We start from the raw sequence: 20,591 nt of genomic DNA on the forward strand, positions 1-20,591 counted from the left end.
TTTTCTGTCTCTTTCTCTCTCTCTTTTCTGTCTATTTCTCTCTCTTTTCTGTCTCTTTCTTTCTCTCTCTCTCTCTCTGTCTGCTTTCTGATATCTCTACATCTCAACTTTCAAAACACACATGCACACAGATGGCAATCAATAAATGAAATCATTGATTTATGAAAGACTGTTCTAGCATCCTTCCCTCCTTTCCACCCTCTCTCCAGGTGTCAGTCGTAAGGTGGTCTATTCTCTGGCCAACTCTGCCGGCGGCTTCTTCTCCATCGACAAGTCCTCCGGTATCGTTGTGCTGGAACGTACACTAGACCGCGAACAGCAACCATCCTACATGATCACGGTCAGAGCGTCCGACCAGGGCTCTCCGGTCCGCCTGTCCTCCCTGGTCAACGTAACCGTCACGGTCCTGGACATTAATGACAACCCGCCGGTGTTTGAGCGGCGTGACCACCTCGCCACCGTGCCAGAGGACGTGGGGTTAGGGACGGAGGTGCTGAGAGTGTACGCAGCCAGTAAGGACATTGGAACCAACGCTGAGATCACCTATAGTATCCGCTCAGGCAACGAGCATGGAAAGTTCCACATACACCCCCTCACTGGTGAGTTCCCATATGCAGAATATCAAGTGTCAATTTATGTCTTTGTTAGCAAATTTGTGTTACAGACTTGTACATGGTGTTAGAAGTAGGAATCTACCTCCCTGTTGAACTCTCTCTCTGTGTACCAGGTGCCATCTCAGTGTCCAAGCCTCTGGACTTTGAGACGTGTAAAGACTACTTCCTTACTGTGGAGGCCAGAGACGGTGGAACCCCGCCCCTAAGTGCCGTAACCATGGTAAACATCAACTTGACAGACGTCAATGACAATGCACCCATGTTCAGCCGAGACGTCTACACCACTGTCGTATCCGAAGACGCAACCATCGGAGAGTCCGTCGTCAAGGTATGTCCAGTTGGCTCTTTAAACTGGACTGGTTCAGCCATGTTTCCCTGACCTCTCCAGCAGTGCCCCCAATCGGGTTGCACTCATTTTCTGGTACAAACACACCTGATTCATTCTGAACTGAAGTTGAACTGGATAGGAGTACTTGAGGAAACGTTTAGGAAACACTGACCATCTTACTGTGTGTGTGTGCGTGCGTTGGAGAGACCCTGCCTAACCCCCTCTCCTCCTCCTCCTCCTCAAGCTGACAGCTGAGGACGTAGACAGTCAGGTGAATGGTGATATCCTCTACTCCATCGTCAGTGGTGACAGAGAGAACCAGTTCTTCATAGACCCTCTCTCTGGCATGGTGAAGGTCAACAAACAGCTGGACAGAGAGACGGTGAGCACACACACACACACACACACACACACACACACACACACACACACACACACACACACACACACACACACACACACACATACACACACGGGTACACGCACACAGGTACACACATGTACACACACATGTACACACACACAAACAAACCAACTCTACAGCCAATAAAACCACAACATGAACACTAATTACAACAACTGTCTCTGACACGCACACTGCAACATCACCATCACAAACACCCTCGTCATCATCCCCCTGCAGCTAGCCACCTCCTCCTGACCGTTTCTCTCATGGAGGTTGTCCATTTCCTCTAATTAGAGAATGGGGGCATGGCATCCCATCCCTCCTCTTCCCAAGCTGCCTCTCTTTTCTTCCCTGGAGTGCTTGAAGAGTTTCTGAGTGTGTCTACCAATTCCCGTCATAAAAAATTCATGAGTGTGGTCCGTGATAGTGCAGAGAGCGTATCTGATCACAGTCCAAAGAGAACGCCTGGGCTTGTGGGGGATGAAGGAGCTGAGGTTATCAGAAAGAGTTCAGCCCTGTGCGTGTGTGTGTGTGTGTGTGTGTGTGTGTGTGTGTGTGTGTGTGTTTGTGTGTATGTGTGTGTGTGTGTGTGTGTGTGTGTGTGTGTGTGTGTGTGTGTGTGTGTGTGTGTGTGTGTGTGTGTGTGTTTGTGTGTGTGTGTGTGTGTGTGTGTGTGTGTGTGTGTGTGTGTGTGTGTGTGTGTGTGTGTGTGTGTGTGTGTGTGTGTGTGTGTGTGTGTGTGTGTGTGTGTGTGCGTGCGTGCGTGCGTGCGTCTTCACACACTCATTTCCATATAGGTTATTCTCATTGACTCTCCTGAGCACCACTGTGGTTGTTTATTGTGGTTTCTTTTTTAATTTCTCAGAGTGAGGTTGTTATTGTTGTTTTTTCTGCTGTGTTTAGTTAGGCTGTTATTACAGAGCAATATGTGGAAGCACACAGTAGGGAATAAGGTGTGTGTGTGTGTGTGTGTGTGTGTGTGTGTGTGTGTGTGTGTGTGTGTGTGTGTGTGCCTGCGTGGGCGTATGTGTGTGTGTCTTCACTCCCTAAGCTAGTAAATACTGTCTACCTGAGATAGCCTTGACAGTGTTCCCTCAGGTACACTCTTAAAAAAGGTACTATCTAGAAACTAAAAGGGTTCTTCAGCTGTCCCCCTAGAACAACCATTTAAAAAAAAAAAAAATCCTGGTAGAATCTTCTTGGGTTCCATATAGAACTCTTTCCACAGGGTTCTACATGGAACCAAAAAGGGTTATTCTATGTCGACAGCCGAATAACTATTTTGGAACCCTTTTTTCTTAGAGTGTAGAGTGAATCTGAGAGACAGAGACAGAAACCCAGGGTGCATGCTTGGTAGGACACGCCAGGAATGTGTCAGTCACAGGAGTGTGTTTCAGAGGATCAAAGGATGCGCCCACAACCAATCACAACACACTTAATCAGTGCCGTTAGATCCTTGTTTGGTTTCCTGATATTCAAGGGGTACCAAATTATGAGGATGCATATCCAGAGGATATTTGATCAGGGACTTATCATCATTGGTTAATGTGTGGTGAATTTGATTTGCATGGAAATTGCTGCGTTTGATTTTGTCGATCCTGTTATAATTATCAGGAATGAAATGATTAAAATGTTTCTCAACGTAAAGTTTCAAGGGAAACTTTCTTCTGTAGGTGTCTGGTTACTCTCTGGCGGTCAGGGCTCTGGACAGTGGTGTTCCGCCCATGTCGTCAACGGTGATGGTCAACATCGACATCTCAGACATCAACGACAGCCCGCCTACTTTCACCCCGGCCAATCTCACCACTGTCATACAGGTGCTGTTACTCACATGATTGACAGCTCTGATGGCCAATGAACTTCATACACACTTACATCCACATAGACATAGATATTCACACACATATCCCTTCTTACAGGAGAAGCGCACACACACACACTCCGTCTAATCTCATTTCCCTTCTTCTATTGTCCAATCACAGGAGAATAAGCCCATCGGCACTAGCATTCTCCAGCTGTCCGTCATAGACCAGGACTCCTCCCATAACGGCCCACCCTTTGAGTTCCGCATCTTATCAGGGAATGAAGGTGGAGAGTTTACACTGGAGTGGGATGGAACTCTGCTAGCCAATCAGGTTTTTAGGAGGGACTTGGCCACAGAGTATGTCATCCAGGTCCAGGTAAGAAGACCATTTTACATCATCTCTACTGTTACTGTTAACACCAGGTCTTATAACCAGCTGGTCAACCCTGTTACTGTTAACACCAGGTCTTATAACCAGCTGGTCAACTCTGTTAGTGTTAACACCATGTCTTTTAACCAGCTGGTCAACCCTGTTAGTGTTAACACCAGGTCTTATAACCAGCTGGTCAACCCTGTTACTGTTAACACCAGGTCTTATAACCAGCTGGTCAACCCTGTTACTGTTAACACCATGTCTTATAACCAGCTGGTCAACCCTGTTACTGTTAACACCAGGTCTTATAACCAGCTGGTCTACCCTGTTACTGTTAACACCAGGTCTTATAACCAGCTGGTCTACCCTGTTACTGTTAACACCAGGTCTTATAACCAGCTGGTCAACCCTGTTACTGTTAGCACCATGTCTTACAACCAGCTGGTCTACCCTGTTACTGTTAACACCATGTCTTATAACCAGCTGGTCAACCCTGTTAGTGTTAACACCATGTCTTATAACCAGCTGGTCAACCCTGTTACTGTTAACACCATGTCTTACAACCAGCTGGTCAACCCTGTTACTGTTAGCACCATGTCTTATAACCAGCTGGTCAACCCTGTTAGTGTTAACACCATGTCTTATAACCAGCTGGTCAACCCTGTTACTGTTAACACCATGTCTTACAACCAGCTGGTCAACCCTGTTACTGTTGGAACCATGTTTTATAACCAGCTGGTCAACCCTGTTACTGTTGGAACCATGTTTTATAACCAGCTGGTCAACCCTGTTACTGTTGGAACCATGTTTTATAACCAGCTGGTCAACCCTGTTAGTGTTAGTACCATGTCTTACAACCACCTGGTCAACCCTGTTACTGTTAACACCATGTCTTATAACCAGCGGGTCAACCTTGTTACTGTTAACACCAGGTATTACAACCAGCTGGTCAACCCTGTTAGTGTTAACACCAGGTATTACAACCAGCTGGTCAACTCTGTTACTGTTAACACCATGTCTTATAATCAGCTGGTCTACCCTGTTACTGTTAGCACCATGTCTTATAATCAGCTGGTCAACCCTGTTAGTGTTAACATCGGGTATTACAACCAGCGTGTCAACCCTGTTAGTGTCAACACCAGGTCTTTCAACCAGCTATCTTGTGGAAGGTCTGTGTTACTAAATCACACATGGGGTTACATTGGCTCTGTGATAACCCTTTGCTTCTCCCCTCCTCCCCCTACCTCCAGGTAAGGGACTCAGGTAAGCCCCGTCTGTCCTCCTCTTCTACCCTGACTGTGCGTGTGATTGAGGAGAGCCTTCACCGGCCCGTAGCACTACCCCTGGAGGTCCACATCATCACCATGGAGGACGAGTTTCCAGGAGGAGTTATCGGCCAGCTGCACGCCACTGACGCAGACCCCTACGATGCCCTGACCTTCGGCCACGCCCCTCCGTCTCAACGCTCCCTCTTTAAGATCAGTCCGAGAGACGGTAAGATCATAGCCCTGGGCGGCCTGGACGCCGGTCGCTACTCCCTCAACGCTAGCGTGAGTGACGGACGCTTCGCCGTGCCCGTGGCTGTGAGCGTGCATGTGGAGCAGGCATCGCCAGAGATGCTGCGCGAGGCGGTGACGGTGCGTTTTGAGAGTGTGCAACCCCACGACTTTGTGGCAACACATCTAAAAAACGTGGTGAAAGTTCTGAAGGTTGCCGCGGCAACGCAGAAGCAGGACGCGCTGCATGTGCTCAGTCTGCAGCCCGTGGGCGGGACCAGCCAGCTGGATCTGCTGGTTGCCGTGGAGACGGCTGGGGGAGGGTTCTACAAGGCAGCGTACCTGACCCAGAAGCTGAGCGCCTCCCGGAGGCAGCTGGAGGAAGTGTTGAGGGTGTCGGCCATCTTGGATAAGAACTGTTCTGGGCTTGAGTGTCGTGGGGCCCAATGTGAGCAGAGCATTGTGTTGGACTCTCACGCTCTCATCACCTACAGCACACCCAGGGTTAGCTTTGTGTCGCCACGCTTCCACAGGACCACCCGCTGCACCTGCACTGGTGAGGACCTGCACCCACACCCACAGTTATGCTACACCCATGTATCATATCAATGTATATGCTTTGTGATGCACTCACATACTCATACAGCAACATACACACAAACTAGAGTGTCACAAAGTATCCTTTAGAGAGCTGTACATTAGGCATAGACATTGTTGACTGTCTGCATGATCTGCACTGTAACAACCACTCTGTCTGATTGTATAAATACTATAATGATAAAAAGCGGATGGCATCTTGAGTGTGTATCTGACCCCTGGGATTAGACAGATCTCCCAGTAGATTGAATTAGCATGTTGTGGCTAACGTGATTAGCACGTCTCCTGGGGACAGAGGATTTGGCTGCCTCTACTCTGAATAACCCTAAATCAACTTGTCCTCTCTTGCTCTCTTTATTCATCTGTTCTTTTCTTCCTTTCTCTCGTTTCACGCTTCTCGTTCCCTTCCTCCTTCTATCCTCTGTCTTCTGTCTCACTCTGTTTCACACCCTCTCCTCTCCTTCTCTTCTCTTTTTATTTCATGTTGTTAACCTTTCCCCCTTCCTCCCTCTCTCTCAATCCCTTAATCTCTCCCCTCCTGTCTCTCTTTCTACCTCCACATTTCCCTCACTCTTCCTTTCTCTCCTTTGTTTCACCTCTCACATCTCTCTCTCCCTCCCTCCTCTCTCTCTCCTCTCTCTCACTCCTCTACTATCTCTCTCCCTCCCTCCCTCTCTCTCTCTCTCTCTCTCTCGCTCCTCTACTATCTCTCTCCCTCCCTCCCTCTCTCTCTCTCTCTCTCTCTCTCTCTCCCTCCTCTCTCTCCATCAGATGGTAGCTGTTCCCCAGCCTCAGAGTTGTGTGATGAGCAGCCCTGCCCAGGAGACATGCAGTGTGTGGGCACAGAGGGCACCAGAGTACCGTACGCCTGCCAGTGTCCACCAGGGAAACTAGGAGAGTGTGCAGGTGCTTCTGAATGTTTGGATCCTTTGTAAATGTGGTGTAATTTGTGGATGCAAATAGAAAATTCCAAATGTGTTCAATTGTGTATGTGTGTATGTGCTCTGACTCTGCATATCTTTGTGTGTGTGTGTGTACAGGTCACACGTCTCTGAGTTTCTCAGGGAACAGCTATATCAAGTATAAAGTGTCTGATGGAGGAAGGACAGGAGAGATGAAGCTGGGACTGAGGATCAGAACTCTACAGAGCAGAGGAATCATCATGTACACACACTCTGACCCCTGCACTATACTGAAGGTACCCACACACACACTCTGACCCCTGCACCATACTGAAGGTCCCACACACACACTCTGACCCCTGCACTATACTGAAGGTACCCACACACACACTGACCCCTGCACCATACTGAAGGTATCCACACACACACTGACCCCTGCACCATACTGAAGGTCCCACACACACACTGACCCCTGCACCATACTGAAGGTCCCACACACACACACTGACCCCTGCACCATACTGAAGGTATCCATACACACACTGACCCCTGCACCATACTGAAGGTCCCACACACACACACTGACCCCTGCACCATACTGAAGGTATCCACACACACACTGACCCCTGCACCATACTGAAGGTACCCACACACACACTCTGACCCCTGCACCATACTGAAGGTACCCACACACACACTGACCCCTGCACTATACTGAAGGTATCCACACACACTGACCCCTGCACTATACTGAAGGTACCCACACACTCTGACCCCTGCACCATACTGAAGGTCCCACACACACACTCTGACCCCTGCACCACACTGAAGGTACCCACACACTCTGACCCCTGCACCATACTGAAGGTCCCACACACACACTGACCCCTGCACTATTCTGAAGGTATCCACACACACACTGGCCCCTGCACTATTCTGAAGGTATCCACACACACACTGGCCCATGCACTATACTGAAGGTATCCACACACACACTGACCCCTGCACCATACTGAAGGTCCCACACACACACACTGACCCCTGCACCATACTGAAGGTCCCACACACACACACTGACCCCTGCACCATACTGAAGGTCCCACACACACACTCTGACCCCTGCACCATACTGAAGGTACCCACACACACTGACCCCTGCACTATACTGAAGGTACCCACACACACTCTGAACCCTGCACCATACTGAAGGTACCCACACACTCTGACCCCTGCACCATACTGAAGGTACCCACACACACACTCTGACCCCTGCACCATACTGAAGATACCCACACAGACACTGACCCCTGCACCATACTGAAGGTCCCACACACACACTGACCCCTGCACCATACTGAAGGTACCCACACACTCTGACCCCTGCACCATACTGAAGGTCCCACACACACACTGACCCCTGCACCATACTGAAGGTACCCACACACACTGACCCCTGCACCATACTGAAGGTCCCACACACACACACTGACCCCTGCACCATACTGAAAGTCCCACACACACACACTGACCCCTGCACCATACTAAACGTACCCACACACACACTGACCCCTGCACTATACTGAAGGTATCCACACACACACTCTGACCCCTGCACTATACTGAAGGTACCCACACACACACTGACCCCTGCACCATACTGAAGGTCCCACACACACACACTGACCCCTGCACCATACTGAAGGTCCCACACACACACTCTGACCCCTGCACCATACTGAAGGTCCCACACACACACACACTCTGACCCCTGCACCATACTGAAGGTCCCACACACACTCTGACCCCTGCACCATACTGAAGGTCCCACACACACACTCTGACCCCTGCACCATACTGAAGGTACCCACACACACACTGACCCCTGCACTATACTGAAGGTACCCACACACACACTCTGACCCCTGCACTATTCTGAAGGTATCCACACACACTGACCCCTGCACCATACTGAAGGTACCCACACACACTGACCCCTGCACTATACTGAAGGTACCCACACACACACTGACCCCTGCACCATACTGAAGGTACCCACACACACTGACCTCTGCACTATACTGAAGGTACCCACACACACTGACCCCTGCACTATACTGAAGGTATCCACACACACTGACCCCTGCACTATACTGAAGGTATCCACACACACTGACCCCTGCACTATACTGAAGGTATCCACACACACTGACCTCTGCACTATACTGAAGGTATCCACACACACTGACCCCTGCACTATACTGAAGGTATCCACACACACTGACCCCTGCACTATACTGAAGGTATCCACACACACTGACCCCTGCACTATACTGAAGGTATCCACACACACTGACCCCTGCACTATACTGAAGGTATCCACACACACTCTGACCCCTGCACCATACTGAAGGTACCCACACACACACTGACCCCTGCACCATACTGAAGGTACCCACACACACACTGACCCCTGCACTATACTGAAGGTACCAACACACACACTCTGACCCCTGCACCATACTGAAGGTACCCACACACACACTGACCCCTGCACTATACTGAAGGTATCCACACACACTGACCCCTGCACTATACTGAAGGTACCCACACACACTGACCCCTGCACTATACTGAAGGTATCCACACACACACTGACCCCTGCACTATACTGAAGGTATCCACACACACTCTGACCCCTGCACTATACTGAATGTACCCACACACACACTGACCCCTGCACTATACTGAAGGTACCCACACACACACTGACCCCTGCACTATACTGAAGGTATCCACACACACACTGACCCCTGCACTATTCTGAAGGTATCCACACACACTCTGACCCCTGCACTATACTGAAGGTACCCACACACACACACACTCTGACCCCTGCACTATTCTGAAGGTATCCACACACACTGACCTCTGCACCATACTGAAGGTATCCACACACACTCTGACCCCTGCACTATACTGAAGGTACCCACACACACACTGACCCCTGCACTATACTGAAGGTACCGACATGCACACACACACAGGTACACACACACACGTACACTTGCTGACCCCTGTTTAAGGTACACACCTATACATGCTTATCCCTGTACTATACTGAACATATCATACAGACGTGATCAGCCTACTGTGTTATATTTAAGGTACACACACTGTACACATGCATGGATAGTCTGGATACCCACAGCACGATCCACCCTTGTTATTACCTGAAGCTAAGCCACTTATCTGGGTCTAAATCCTGCCTATCTTGTTGTGATTGACAGCTAGAGGAGGGTAAACTGTGGTTCCAGCTGGACTGTGGGAACAGCCCTGGTATGCTGGGTATTTCTGGGAGGCCCATCAACGATGGGAACTGGCACACGGTGACTCTGGAGCTCAACCGTAACTTCACCAGTCTGTCTCTGGACGACAGCTATGTGGAGAGGAGGAGAGGACCACCAAGCTTCCAACCACTAGGGGCTGATGGGTCTATCTACTTTGGAGCACAGGTGGGCTTTCTGTGGAGGGGAAGGGGTGTGTGTGTGTGTTTTTGGTTTTATTATCCTTGTGGGGACCAGAGAAAATCACAAGGATAGTAAAACAATGAAAATGGTGGTCATTTCGCCAGTCCCCACAAGGAAAAAGGCTATTTTACGTTCAGGGTTTAGGTTTAAGGTTACAATTAGGGTTAGAAGTAGAGTTAGGAGTTAGGTTAGGGTTTGGGGTTAGGGGTTAGGGGTTCGAGAAAATAGGATTTTGAATGCAAATGAATTGTTTGGTCCCCACAAGGATACTAAAACAAACATGTAGGTGTGCGTGTGACAGATTTTTTCAGAGTTGGGAGGGGGTTGTGAGTATGTGTGTTAGGGACACTGATATGTTTGTTTGGGCGTGGCTGATGTGTGTTAGGGACACTGATATGTTTGTTTGGGCGTGGCTGATGTGTGTTAGGGACACTGATATGTTTGTTTGGGCGTGGCTGATGTGTGTTAGGGACACTGATATGTTTGTTTGGGCGTGGCTGATGTGTGTTAGGGACACTGATATGTTTGTTTGGGCGTGGCTGATGTGTGTTAGGGACACTGATATGTTTGTTTGGGCGTGGCTGATGTGTGTTAGGGACACTGATATGTTTGTTTGGGCGTGGCTGATGTGTGTTAGGGACACTGATATGTTTGTTTGGGCGTGGCTGATGTGTGTTAGGGACACTGATATGTTTGTTTGGGCGTGGCTGATGTGTGTTAGGGACACTGATATGTTTGTTTGGGCGTGGCTGATGTGTGTTAGGGACACTGATATGTTTGTTTGGGCGTGGCTGATGTGTGTTAGGGACACTGATATGTTTGTTTGGGCGTGGCTGATGTGTGTTAGGGACACTGATATGTTTGTTTGGGCGTGGCTGATGTGTGTTAGGGACACTGATATGTTTGTTTGGGCGTGGCTGATGTGTGTTAGGGACACTGATATGTTTGTTTGGGCGTGGCTGATGTGTGTTAGGGACACTGATATGTTTGTTTGGGCGTGGCTGATGTGTGTTAGGGACACTGATATGTTTGTTTGGGCGTGGCTGATGTGTGTTAGGGACACTGATATGTTTGTTTGGGCGTGGCTGATGTGTGTTAGGGACACTGATATGTTTGTTTGGGCGTGGCTGATGTGTGTTAGGGACACTGATATGTTTGTTTGGGCGTGGCTGATGTGTGTTAGGGACACTGATATGTTTGTTTGGGCGTGGCTGATGTGTGTTAGGGACACTGATATGTTTGTTTGGGCGTGGCTGATGTGTGCTTTGCATCTGCAAGCGTTATGGATTTGTATGTGTAAGTATAGTGTTTCTCTATAGTGCTCTTACCAATTTAATCTAGTTAGAGTGAGGAACACAACACGCAGGATAGGAAGCTCTGGATAGGAAGCTCTGGATGAGAAGCTCTGGACGGGAAGCTCTGGACGGGAAGCTCTAAATAGGAAGCTTTGGATAGGAAGCTCTGGATGGGAAGCTCTAAATAGGAAGCTTTGGATAGGAAGCTCTGGATGGGAAGCTCTGGATGGGAAGCTCTGGTAGGAAGCTCTGCAAAGGAAGCTCTAGATAGGAAGCTCTGCAAAGGAAGCTCTGGATAGGAAGCTCTGGATAGGAGGCTCTGGATGGGAAGCATTAGATAGGAAACTCTGGATAGGAAGCTCTGGATAGGAAGCTCTGAGGAATACAGCCTGTGTGTGTATAAATTAATGTACTGTATTCAGAATCTTTGTCTTTCAAATTGTTGTCTTAACATGACTTGCTCCATACTCAGAAAACAACATGAAAAAGCTTGGTATTCTGGTTTGATATTATAGTTTTGTGTGCTATACCTATTTATATACAGTACAATATTTGTTTGATTGTTTGTATGTATACATACATCTGATGTCACTCATGTCTCTCCTCTTCCCCAGGTCCAGCCTCCTAACTCTCGCAGCCTGACAGACAAGAAGGGTCCTCGGGTGACGGATGGTTTCCAGGGCTGCCTGGACTCTGTGATGCTCAACAACAACGAGCTGCCACTGCAGAACAAGAGGAGTCGCTATGCCGAGGTGGTGGGCCTGACAGAGCTGAAGCTGGGCTGTGTTCTCTACCCCGACTCCTGCCTGAAACAGCCCTGCCTCCACGGAGCCACCTGCACCAGCCTGCCCTCCGGTGGTGAGTCTGGGGAACTGCAATAGGAAATAGATGCGGTCACAAGAGGTTGTGTGTGTGTGTGTGTGTGTGTGTGTGTGTGTGTGTGTGTGTGTGTGTGTGTGTGTGTGTGTGTGTGTGTGTGTGTGTGTGTGTGTGTGTGTGTGTGTGTCTGTGTGTGTGTGTGTGTGTCTGTGTGTGTGTGTGTGTGTGTGAGTGTGTGTGTGTGTGGAGGCTGGTGGGAGAAGCTATGGGAGGACAGGCTCATTGTAATGGCTGAAATGGAATTAATGGAACAGAGTCAAATGTGGTTGTCTATATGTTTGATGTGTTTGATACCCTTTTATTTATTACAATCCAGCCATTAAAATGAGCCTGTCCTCCTATTGCTCATCCCACTAGCCTCCTCTGTTGTGTGTGTGAAACAAGCAGCCTGGGTTGGTGACCATTAGTGTCCACAATACACACACCGATTTCCTGATTGATTGTTTGATTGATTAGCGTTTTACTTGGAGGTCATCAGGGTGATGGATGATGATCTGAGCCAGCCTGTGCCCCTGAGCCAGCCTGTACCCCTGAGCCAGCCTGAGCCCCTGAGCCAGCCTGTGCCCCTGAGCCAGCCTGAGCCCCTGAGCCAGCCTGTGCACCTGAGCCAGCCTGTACCCCTGAGCCAGCCTGAGCCCCTGAGCCAGCCTGTGCCCCTGAGCCAGCCTGAGCCCCTGAGCCAGCCTGAGCCAGCCTGAGCCCCTGAGCCAGCCTGAGCCCCTGAGCCAGCCTGTGCCCCTGAGCCAGCCTGTGCCCCTGAGCCAGCCTGTGCCCCTGAGCCAGCCTGTGCCCCTGAGCCAGCCTGAGCCCCTGAGCCAGCCTGTGCCCCTGAGCCAGCCTGAGCCCCTGAGCCAGCCTGTGCCCCTGAGCCAGCCTGTGCCCCTGAGCCAGCCTGTGCCCCTGAGCCAGCCTGAGCCCCTGAGCCAGCCTGTGCCCCTGAGCCAGCCTGAGCCCCTGAGCCAGCCTGTGCCCCTGAGCCAGCCTGTGCCCCTGAGCCAGCCTGTGCCCCTGAGCCAGCCTGAGCCCCTGAGCCAGCCTGTGCCCCTGAGCCAGCCTGTACCCTTGAGCCAGCCTGTGCCCCTGAGCCAGCCTGTGCCCCTGAGCCAGCCTGTGCCCCTGAGCCAGCCTGTGCCCCTGAGCCAGCCTGTGCCTGCCTGTGCCCCTGAGCCAGCTGGCACACTATAACCTCTCCAGGGATCTGGATCTCAAACAATGCACACACTAGTCTCTACAGCACTGAACACATTCCTGTGTGTGTGATGGATTGTGAGTGTGATAGAGTGTGATAGAGTGTGATGGATTGTGTGTGTGTGTGTGTGTGTTTGTGCCCCTGAGCCAGCCTGTGCCCCTGAGCCAGCCTGTACCCCTGAGCCAGCCTGTGCCCGCCTGTGCCCCTGAGCCAGCTGGCACACTATAACCTCTCCAGGGATCTGGATCTCCCGTTAATCAACGTTAATCTATTGTTAATCCATAATGAACTCCTAATTAAACTGAACTTGACCCACTGTTTTTTTCCAAAGGTGGGACTGTGAAAAATCCTCATAGTAGACTCCTTCACCACTTCTGTTTTCTCTCTCTCTCTCTCTCTCTCTCTCTCTCTCTCTCTTTTTTTTTTGTCTGCCTGATCGTGTTACCTTCTCTCTGTCCTTATCTTCCTCTCTTTGTGTCGTCATATCTCTCTAGTTGCTCTTCGTTTTTTTGTCTGTTCATATCTCTTCTCCTTTTGCCTGAACTCAAAAGACCTACATGAACAAATCGTATCGTTTTAAAATCAGACTACCGCGAGGGCTCAAGACGTTGGCATTTTACTGGAGTCAATAGGGAAGCCTGGTTAAATGTCATCTCTATAGAAATTCCCTGCCTGGACTCAGCAGGGTGACCCCTTGACTTAATGTGCTGACTTAACACATCGAGGCCAAGACTCAACACAGAGAGAGTGACTTAACGCTCCCCTGTGTTGGTCTTTCCCGGTCTCCCCACTCGCATTGTGGAGCACTCTGAAAAGAGCACGGCATTCTGGGGCTTGTCATGGTTCCCTGTTTTTGGCACACCCGACCTTTGTGTAAAGGTTATCGGAGTGTGTGTGTGTATGTATTCCGGTATCCCACTGTGTGTGCGTGTGTGTCTGTCTGTGCTGTTTTGATAAACACAGTGACATTTCCCTGTATTTTCCTAGAGGTGTGTGTGTTTGTGATTGTGTGTGTGTGTCAGTGCGATTTCCCAGTTGCATGTGCCTCTAGGTGTGTGTGTGTACCCGTTTGATATCCCAGAGGTGTGTGTGTGTTGATGTTTAGGCTGGCAAGCTCTCGTCAACCCCATGCCAACTATCCCTGGCACCGCCGCCAAAGCTCAAACAATGCACACACTAGTCTCTACAGCACTGAACACATTCCTGTGTGTGTGATGGATTGTGAGTGTGATAGAGTGTGATAGAGTGTGATGGTGTGTGTGTGTGTGTGTGTGTGTGTGTGTGTGTGTGTGTGTGTGTGTGTGTGTGTGTGTGTGTGTGTGTGTGTGTGTGTTCTGAATCTGCAATGATGGTCTGACTGCTTTGTTGAATTATAGCACTACTACACTTGTATGCAGAATACTTAATTTTACACCCCCCATAATTGAGGCTAAATGTACTTAATGTGATATGTGGTTGTCCCACCTAGCTATCTTAAGATTAATGCACTAACTGTAAGTCTCCCCCGGTAAGAGCATCTGCTTAATGACTCAAATGTAAAAGCATTTACTCTCCTTCCTTTTTTCTTTTTACTCTCTGTCTCTTTTCTCTCTCTGCTAATGTTCAATTCTCTCTCTCTTCCCACTCTCTCTGTCCTCTCTCTCTCTCTCCCTTTTTATTCCTGTCCTTTCCTGTCCCTTTGCCTCTTCTCTCTGTGTATTAGCGTTTGCCTGTAGTTGCAGACCCCAGTACACTGGAGGGCGCTGTGAGACAGAGATCACAGCTTGCGTTCCTAACCCCTGCCTCAACAGTGGTGTGTGCAAAGCCATCGGCAACGCTTTCCTCTGCAGCTGCAGGAGAGGGTTCCAGGGAACCACGTGAGTTACTATCGCACTAATGATCACATTGTAAACATACAGTATACACGCCAACACACTCCTGTCCTGAACACATACCCATGGAGTTGAATATGACAGACACAACCACACCTTTTAACTCACTCACTCACTCACTCACTCACATAATCACCCACCTTTTAAGTTCAGCTGCCTACTAGCCCAAGTAGTAGATATAATATAAAGTATGTCATATATAAAGTATGTATGAAGCCCTCTGTGAACGCAATGCCTCATCCTTCCCACTAGGTGGCAGTATAAACCAGCTTTTCTCAACAATGATAGGACCCAAGCTGCCTGCAGCATGTTTAAGATTCACTCAAAGAGTTGAAAGAGTAAAGAAGATGACATTTCATTCTGCTTGTCTCCTTCTCTCCAGGGGGTTTAGGGGTGTTCCACTGTTACATTAGAAATCAGGCTAAGATACAAAGCCACAAGCTCACTCATGTATACACTTTTCTTACTCGCTGAAACACACACACACACACACACACACACACACACACACACACACACACACACACACACACACACACACACACACACACACACAAACACACACACAAACAAACAAACAAACAAACAAACAAACACACACACACATACACACAAACAAACAAACCAACACACACACACACACGCCAGAAGCTTGTGTTCCATCATCAAAGCCATTTTAATTTCAGATGAGGAAGATCAGGAAAGTCAATCTCAGTGTGGTTGTTATTTAATAGGGAGCATATGAGACTAGGAGTCCCTGAGCTGTCCTCTATCTCCCTCTCTACATCACTTTCCTCCCACCTCCAAATGAAAGGAGAGTCTTCCTCACTTTTAGTCAGTCAAGTATTAAATGACCCACAAACTATCTGTATGTAACAGTTTATTAAAGATTCTGATGAATTGATAATCACCTACTTCAAGGATCATTTTTGGAGTGTATTTTCTCTAGAGGCATCTGTAAGTCAAACTATCCAAACTAATTACCAAACTGAGTTTTAACAACCCCTCTGCCCACGTTCCTCCATTCACCCTCTCCAGGTGCGAGGAGGATATAAACGAGTGTGTGCGGGACAGAGCCACGGGCGGCGAGGCAGAATGCGAGAATGGCGGTGTGTGCGTCAACACGCACGGCTCGTTCTACTGTAACTGCACGGCGGGCTTTGTGGGCCAGCGCTGCGGCCTGCGGCCCGTGGTGGTCCCAGACATGCAGGCTGGACACGCCGTGCTAGGGAAAGAAGAACTGATCGGCATCGCTGTTGTCCTCTTCGTAATCGTCACCCTCATCATCCTCTTCATCGCCTTCCGCAAGAAGGTATCTGTGTTGTGTTGTTTGATTTATTCTTGTGTGTTTTTATTTCTTAATTATTTTTTTACTTGTTTTGTATCTGAGGTTTAAAAGGCTTCTAAACAATTTTTATTTCCACTTTGAAATTTCAGGCTTGATATTCTCTTATGAAATGTTTAATCAACCTAAAACAAAAATGTCCATAAATTGTAATCCACATATTAATTCACATTTCAGTTGCTGTAGGATTATTTTCATGCTGCAGCAAACTGGCTCAAATTAAAATCCTACATCTGTAATACTATATATTGTTTTACAAGAAATACAATAAAAACTATATTTTGTCTCCAGGTGTTCCAGAAGAACTACTCCCGTAACAACTTGACGCTGGTCCAAGATCCAGCAACAGCAGCTCTGTTAAACAAGGCCAATGGGGTTCAGTTCAAGACCCTACGCTGCATGCCGGGAGACCCCTTGAACCTGTACGCCGAAGCGGGGCTGTGCTCCACGGTGATAGGGGGAGGAGCCGGAATGATTGGCCCGCCCCAGGTGCCTGTGAGGCCCATGGCATACACACCCTGTTTCCAAGGTGACCCACGGTCCACGCTGGAGAAGATGGCGGACGGGAGAGGCGTGGAACACAATGAGATGAGCACCTTCCACCCAGAGTCACCCAGGGTTCTGGGAGGCACGATGAGGAGGGGGTTGGTGGTGTGCAGCGTGGCACCCAACCTACCACCTGTCTCGCCCTGCCGTTCCGACTGTGATTCCATCCGCAAGAGCCCCTGGGACAGCGACGAGGGTCTGTGTGTGTGCGTGGGGGGGGGCATAGTATAATGCGTTTGAACCTGTTTGTGTGTGGTATAGTCTTTGTTCATACGTGTTTGTTTTTGCCTTGTGTGTGTGCAATCATGCATATTTTCAAATGTTCGTTTGTGAATGTGTATCCCTCCAAGTGATTCTCTTTTCCAGGAACCCTTGGGGGGGAGGGCATTGTTGTACCATTTCCATATTCATTCATATTCATATTGCACTAAACTATAGTCAGACTGCATCACTTTCAGTTTATCAAGACCATCCTAATTATGAGCTGGCTTTGATTCCCAAATCATAAGATTGTGTGTGTGCGTGTGTGTGTGTGTGTGTGTGTGTGTGGGGGGTACTTCTAGCTCTCCGTGCCATCATTGTTGTCACTGGAGCCGAGGTGTGTGTGATGTGTGCCTCAACAAAGACAGCCCTGGTACTAACGAGCCTGTGTTCTTCTGTGACTATCCTTGCAAAGGGGCAACTCTCCCTGGCCTGCTCCCAACTTCCTCTGCCCTCCTAACCTCTAACCTCTGACCTCTCCCTGCAGGTAAAATGGTAGATATGGGCGAAGAGATGACCTGTTTCTCAGGGAGTAACAAGGGCAGCAACTCTGAGGTCCAATCACTGAGCTCCTTCCAGTCCGACTCTTGCGATGACAACGGTAAGACACGTCCGCCTTTCTCGTAACTCTTTCTGGCCACACCCATAACGACAGTGAGCTAGTCTACCGTCTGGTCCGATAACAACCCTTAACAACCCCTCATAACCTTTTAATGTCAGCAGATTCAGAGGAACCAGATGTGAAAGCGTTATGGCCAAAGCTCCCTAAAGCACATTGCTATGACCATATTGCTTCAATAACAGTCCCTTTAGATTGGCAAACACCAAGGGGTGGAGTCAGAGGTGGTTTGGGGAAGAGCATTAGTAAATGCTGTGTTTTATTGTTTCCTAAAGCCTCTCTCCAACAAATGCATTTACTCCTGCTGTGTTATAAAAGTGTTTCAGGAAACACTAACATCCAGTGTTAGTTTATTTGTCCCCAAATCGTGTTGATTTATTGTTTACATGTGTTTAATATCATTTGTCCGTGTTAATTCCTGGAGGTTTTTTTCTCATTTTTATTCTAGTGTATTTTGTTAACTTTTTAATTTCCACACCTGTCAAATTGTGTTTTAATTTGGAAGTGAGAGAGTGTGCAGTGTGCAGACAGACAGCAAGGTGACCTAAGAGGAATTACACAACGCTTCCATCCACACAGCTGTGTTGTGTTTGTTAACTTGTCATTGTGTCATCATTATGCATTCAAACATGTTGTTCTCTTCCGTGGCGTTCTATGGTTATAGTCGTTGATGCTCCAGCTCCAATTGTTGGCAGAAGCCAGTTCAGGTGGTTGTTTATGTGTTGTGTTATCTGTGTTTTGTATTGTTATGTAACTTGTGTTGTGTCGTTGTGGACTTTGTGGAGTTTTGCTACTGGAAGAATGTCAGTAGTAGTTATTTTTACTTAGAGAAATAGCCTATAAGTTGTTATTTCTGGATCAACATGGATCACTCAGATCATCCTGCAAAAATCACTGCTATCACCATGGTGAATCTACATCATCATAGGGTGCTGCTACTATGTACTAGACTACATAGCTGAAATGCAATGTTGATGTATCAACATCGATGCTTCATTCATTCATAATTAATGGAACCGCTTCACTGTCAATATGATCACATTTCACATAGCTGACTGTGATGTTAGCCAATCAGGCCACAGAACAGTTTGCAGCAGACCAATCAGTGCGAACGACCGCTCCAGTGGATATGATCTGATGTCATTATTATGTTAATTCCATTTGATTTATTTCTCTTTCTTGTTATTTTTGTATTCATCTGATTTTCACTGAATGTCTTCAAAACATAATTTAACAATCTAGCTCTCGTCTCTCTGAACACAGCCCTACCTCATGTTTACATTTGTAAATGGAAGTAAGTGTGTGTGTGTGTGTGTGTGTGTGTGTGTGTGTGTGTGTGTGTGTGTGTGTGTGTGTGTGTGTGTGTGTGTGTGTGTGTGTGTGTGTGTGTAGGTGTGTGTGTGTAGGTGTGTGTATGTTTTCTTGCTGGGGATACTCTCAAAACTTGGATAAGCACATGCACATGGATTCTGTGTTAGTCCCCTCCTACACTCTTAGAAAAAAGGGTTCCAAAAGTTTTTTTGGGGCCGTCCCCATAAGATAACCTTTTTTGGTTCCAAGTAGAAAGAACTGTTTCGGGTTCCATGTAGAACCCGAAAGGTTGTACATGGAACCCAAAAGAGTTCTACCTGGAACCGAAAGGTGTTCTCTAAAGGGTTCTCCTATGTGGAAAGCCTAAAACCCCTTTTGAGATAGCACCCTTTTCTCTAAAAGTGGAAGACTTCTAAGTCTGGTTCCATTTGTAGCTTTTGATCAGACACCTCCCATACTACACGGCCCTAGTGTTTATCCCATCTTCAGCCAATAGTAGCTTTTTCCTGGGAGTCTGTTGTCAACTTCCTGTGTCTCAAATCGTGTCTCCTCCCTCTGCTTCTCTCCAACAAGCCTCCATAGTGACCGTTATTCGACTGGTCAATGATGCAGTCGACACTATTGAAAACGAAGGTACCATGTCTCATCCACCCTTCTCTCTCTCTATCCTTCTGACGCTCTCTTTACTTCTCCCTGCACTTCTCTCTCTCTCTCTATCCTTCTGACGCTCTCTTTACTTCTCCCTGCACTTCTCTCTCTCTCTCTATCCTTCTGACGCTCTTTTTACTTCTCCCTGCACTTCTCTCTCTCTATGAGATGCCATGACAATGCTCTCCATGACAATACCATGACAGTGCTGTGGTTTGAAGATCGTGTACTTCAGCTATGGTGTAAAATACATGGCTTGTATGTAATCTCAATGTACACACATACTGTAGGCTTTATATTACACATACTGTACATAAAGAAACTGACATATTACACATACTGTACATAAAGAAACTGACATATTACCCATACTGTACATAAATAAACTGACATATTACCCATACTGTACATAAATAAACTGACATATTACACATACTGTACATAAAGAAACTGACATATTACCCATACTGTACATAAATAAACTGACATATTACACATACTGTACATAAATAAACTGACATATTACACATACTGTACATAAAGATACTGACATATTACACATACTGTACATAAAGATACT

General features: G+C 48.0%; 1 protein-coding gene across 4 annotated transcripts in view; it reads left to right on the plus strand.

Moving 5' to 3' along the window:
* Positions 1-20,591, plus strand: part of LOC110507983 (protocadherin Fat 3-like) — a 218,454-nt gene that overhangs the window by 190,455 nt on the left and 7,408 nt on the right. For 2 of the 4 annotated variants that reach the window (XM_036965859.1, XM_036965860.1), the window contains exons 14-28: positions 210-599; positions 728-942; positions 1,187-1,324; positions 3,022-3,165; positions 3,331-3,528; positions 4,776-5,577; positions 6,390-6,524; positions 6,659-6,816; positions 9,808-10,032; positions 11,957-12,200; positions 15,113-15,266; positions 16,320-16,593; positions 16,918-17,368; positions 17,921-18,034; positions 19,937-19,996. In XM_036965859.1, coding sequence (XP_036821754.1) covers positions 210-599; positions 728-942; positions 1,187-1,324; positions 3,022-3,165; positions 3,331-3,528; positions 4,776-5,577; positions 6,390-6,524; positions 6,659-6,816; positions 9,808-10,032; positions 11,957-12,200; positions 15,113-15,266; positions 16,320-16,593; positions 16,918-17,368; positions 17,921-18,034; positions 19,937-19,996 — 3,702 coding nt within the window. Of the gene's footprint in view, positions 1-209; positions 600-727; positions 943-1,186; positions 1,325-3,021; positions 3,166-3,330; positions 3,529-4,775; positions 5,578-6,389; positions 6,525-6,658; positions 6,817-9,807; positions 10,033-11,956; positions 12,201-15,112; positions 15,267-16,319; positions 16,594-16,917; positions 17,379-17,920; positions 18,035-19,936; positions 19,997-20,591 lie in introns of those variants that run through there. The other 2 variants (XM_036965861.1, XM_036965862.1) reach the window with 2 other exon arrangements.

This window comes from Oncorhynchus mykiss, chromosome 27 (assembly GCF_013265735.2).
Source record: "Oncorhynchus mykiss isolate Arlee chromosome 27, USDA_OmykA_1.1, whole genome shotgun sequence".
Classification (NCBI taxonomy): Eukaryota; Metazoa; Chordata; class Actinopteri; order Salmoniformes; family Salmonidae; genus Oncorhynchus; species Oncorhynchus mykiss.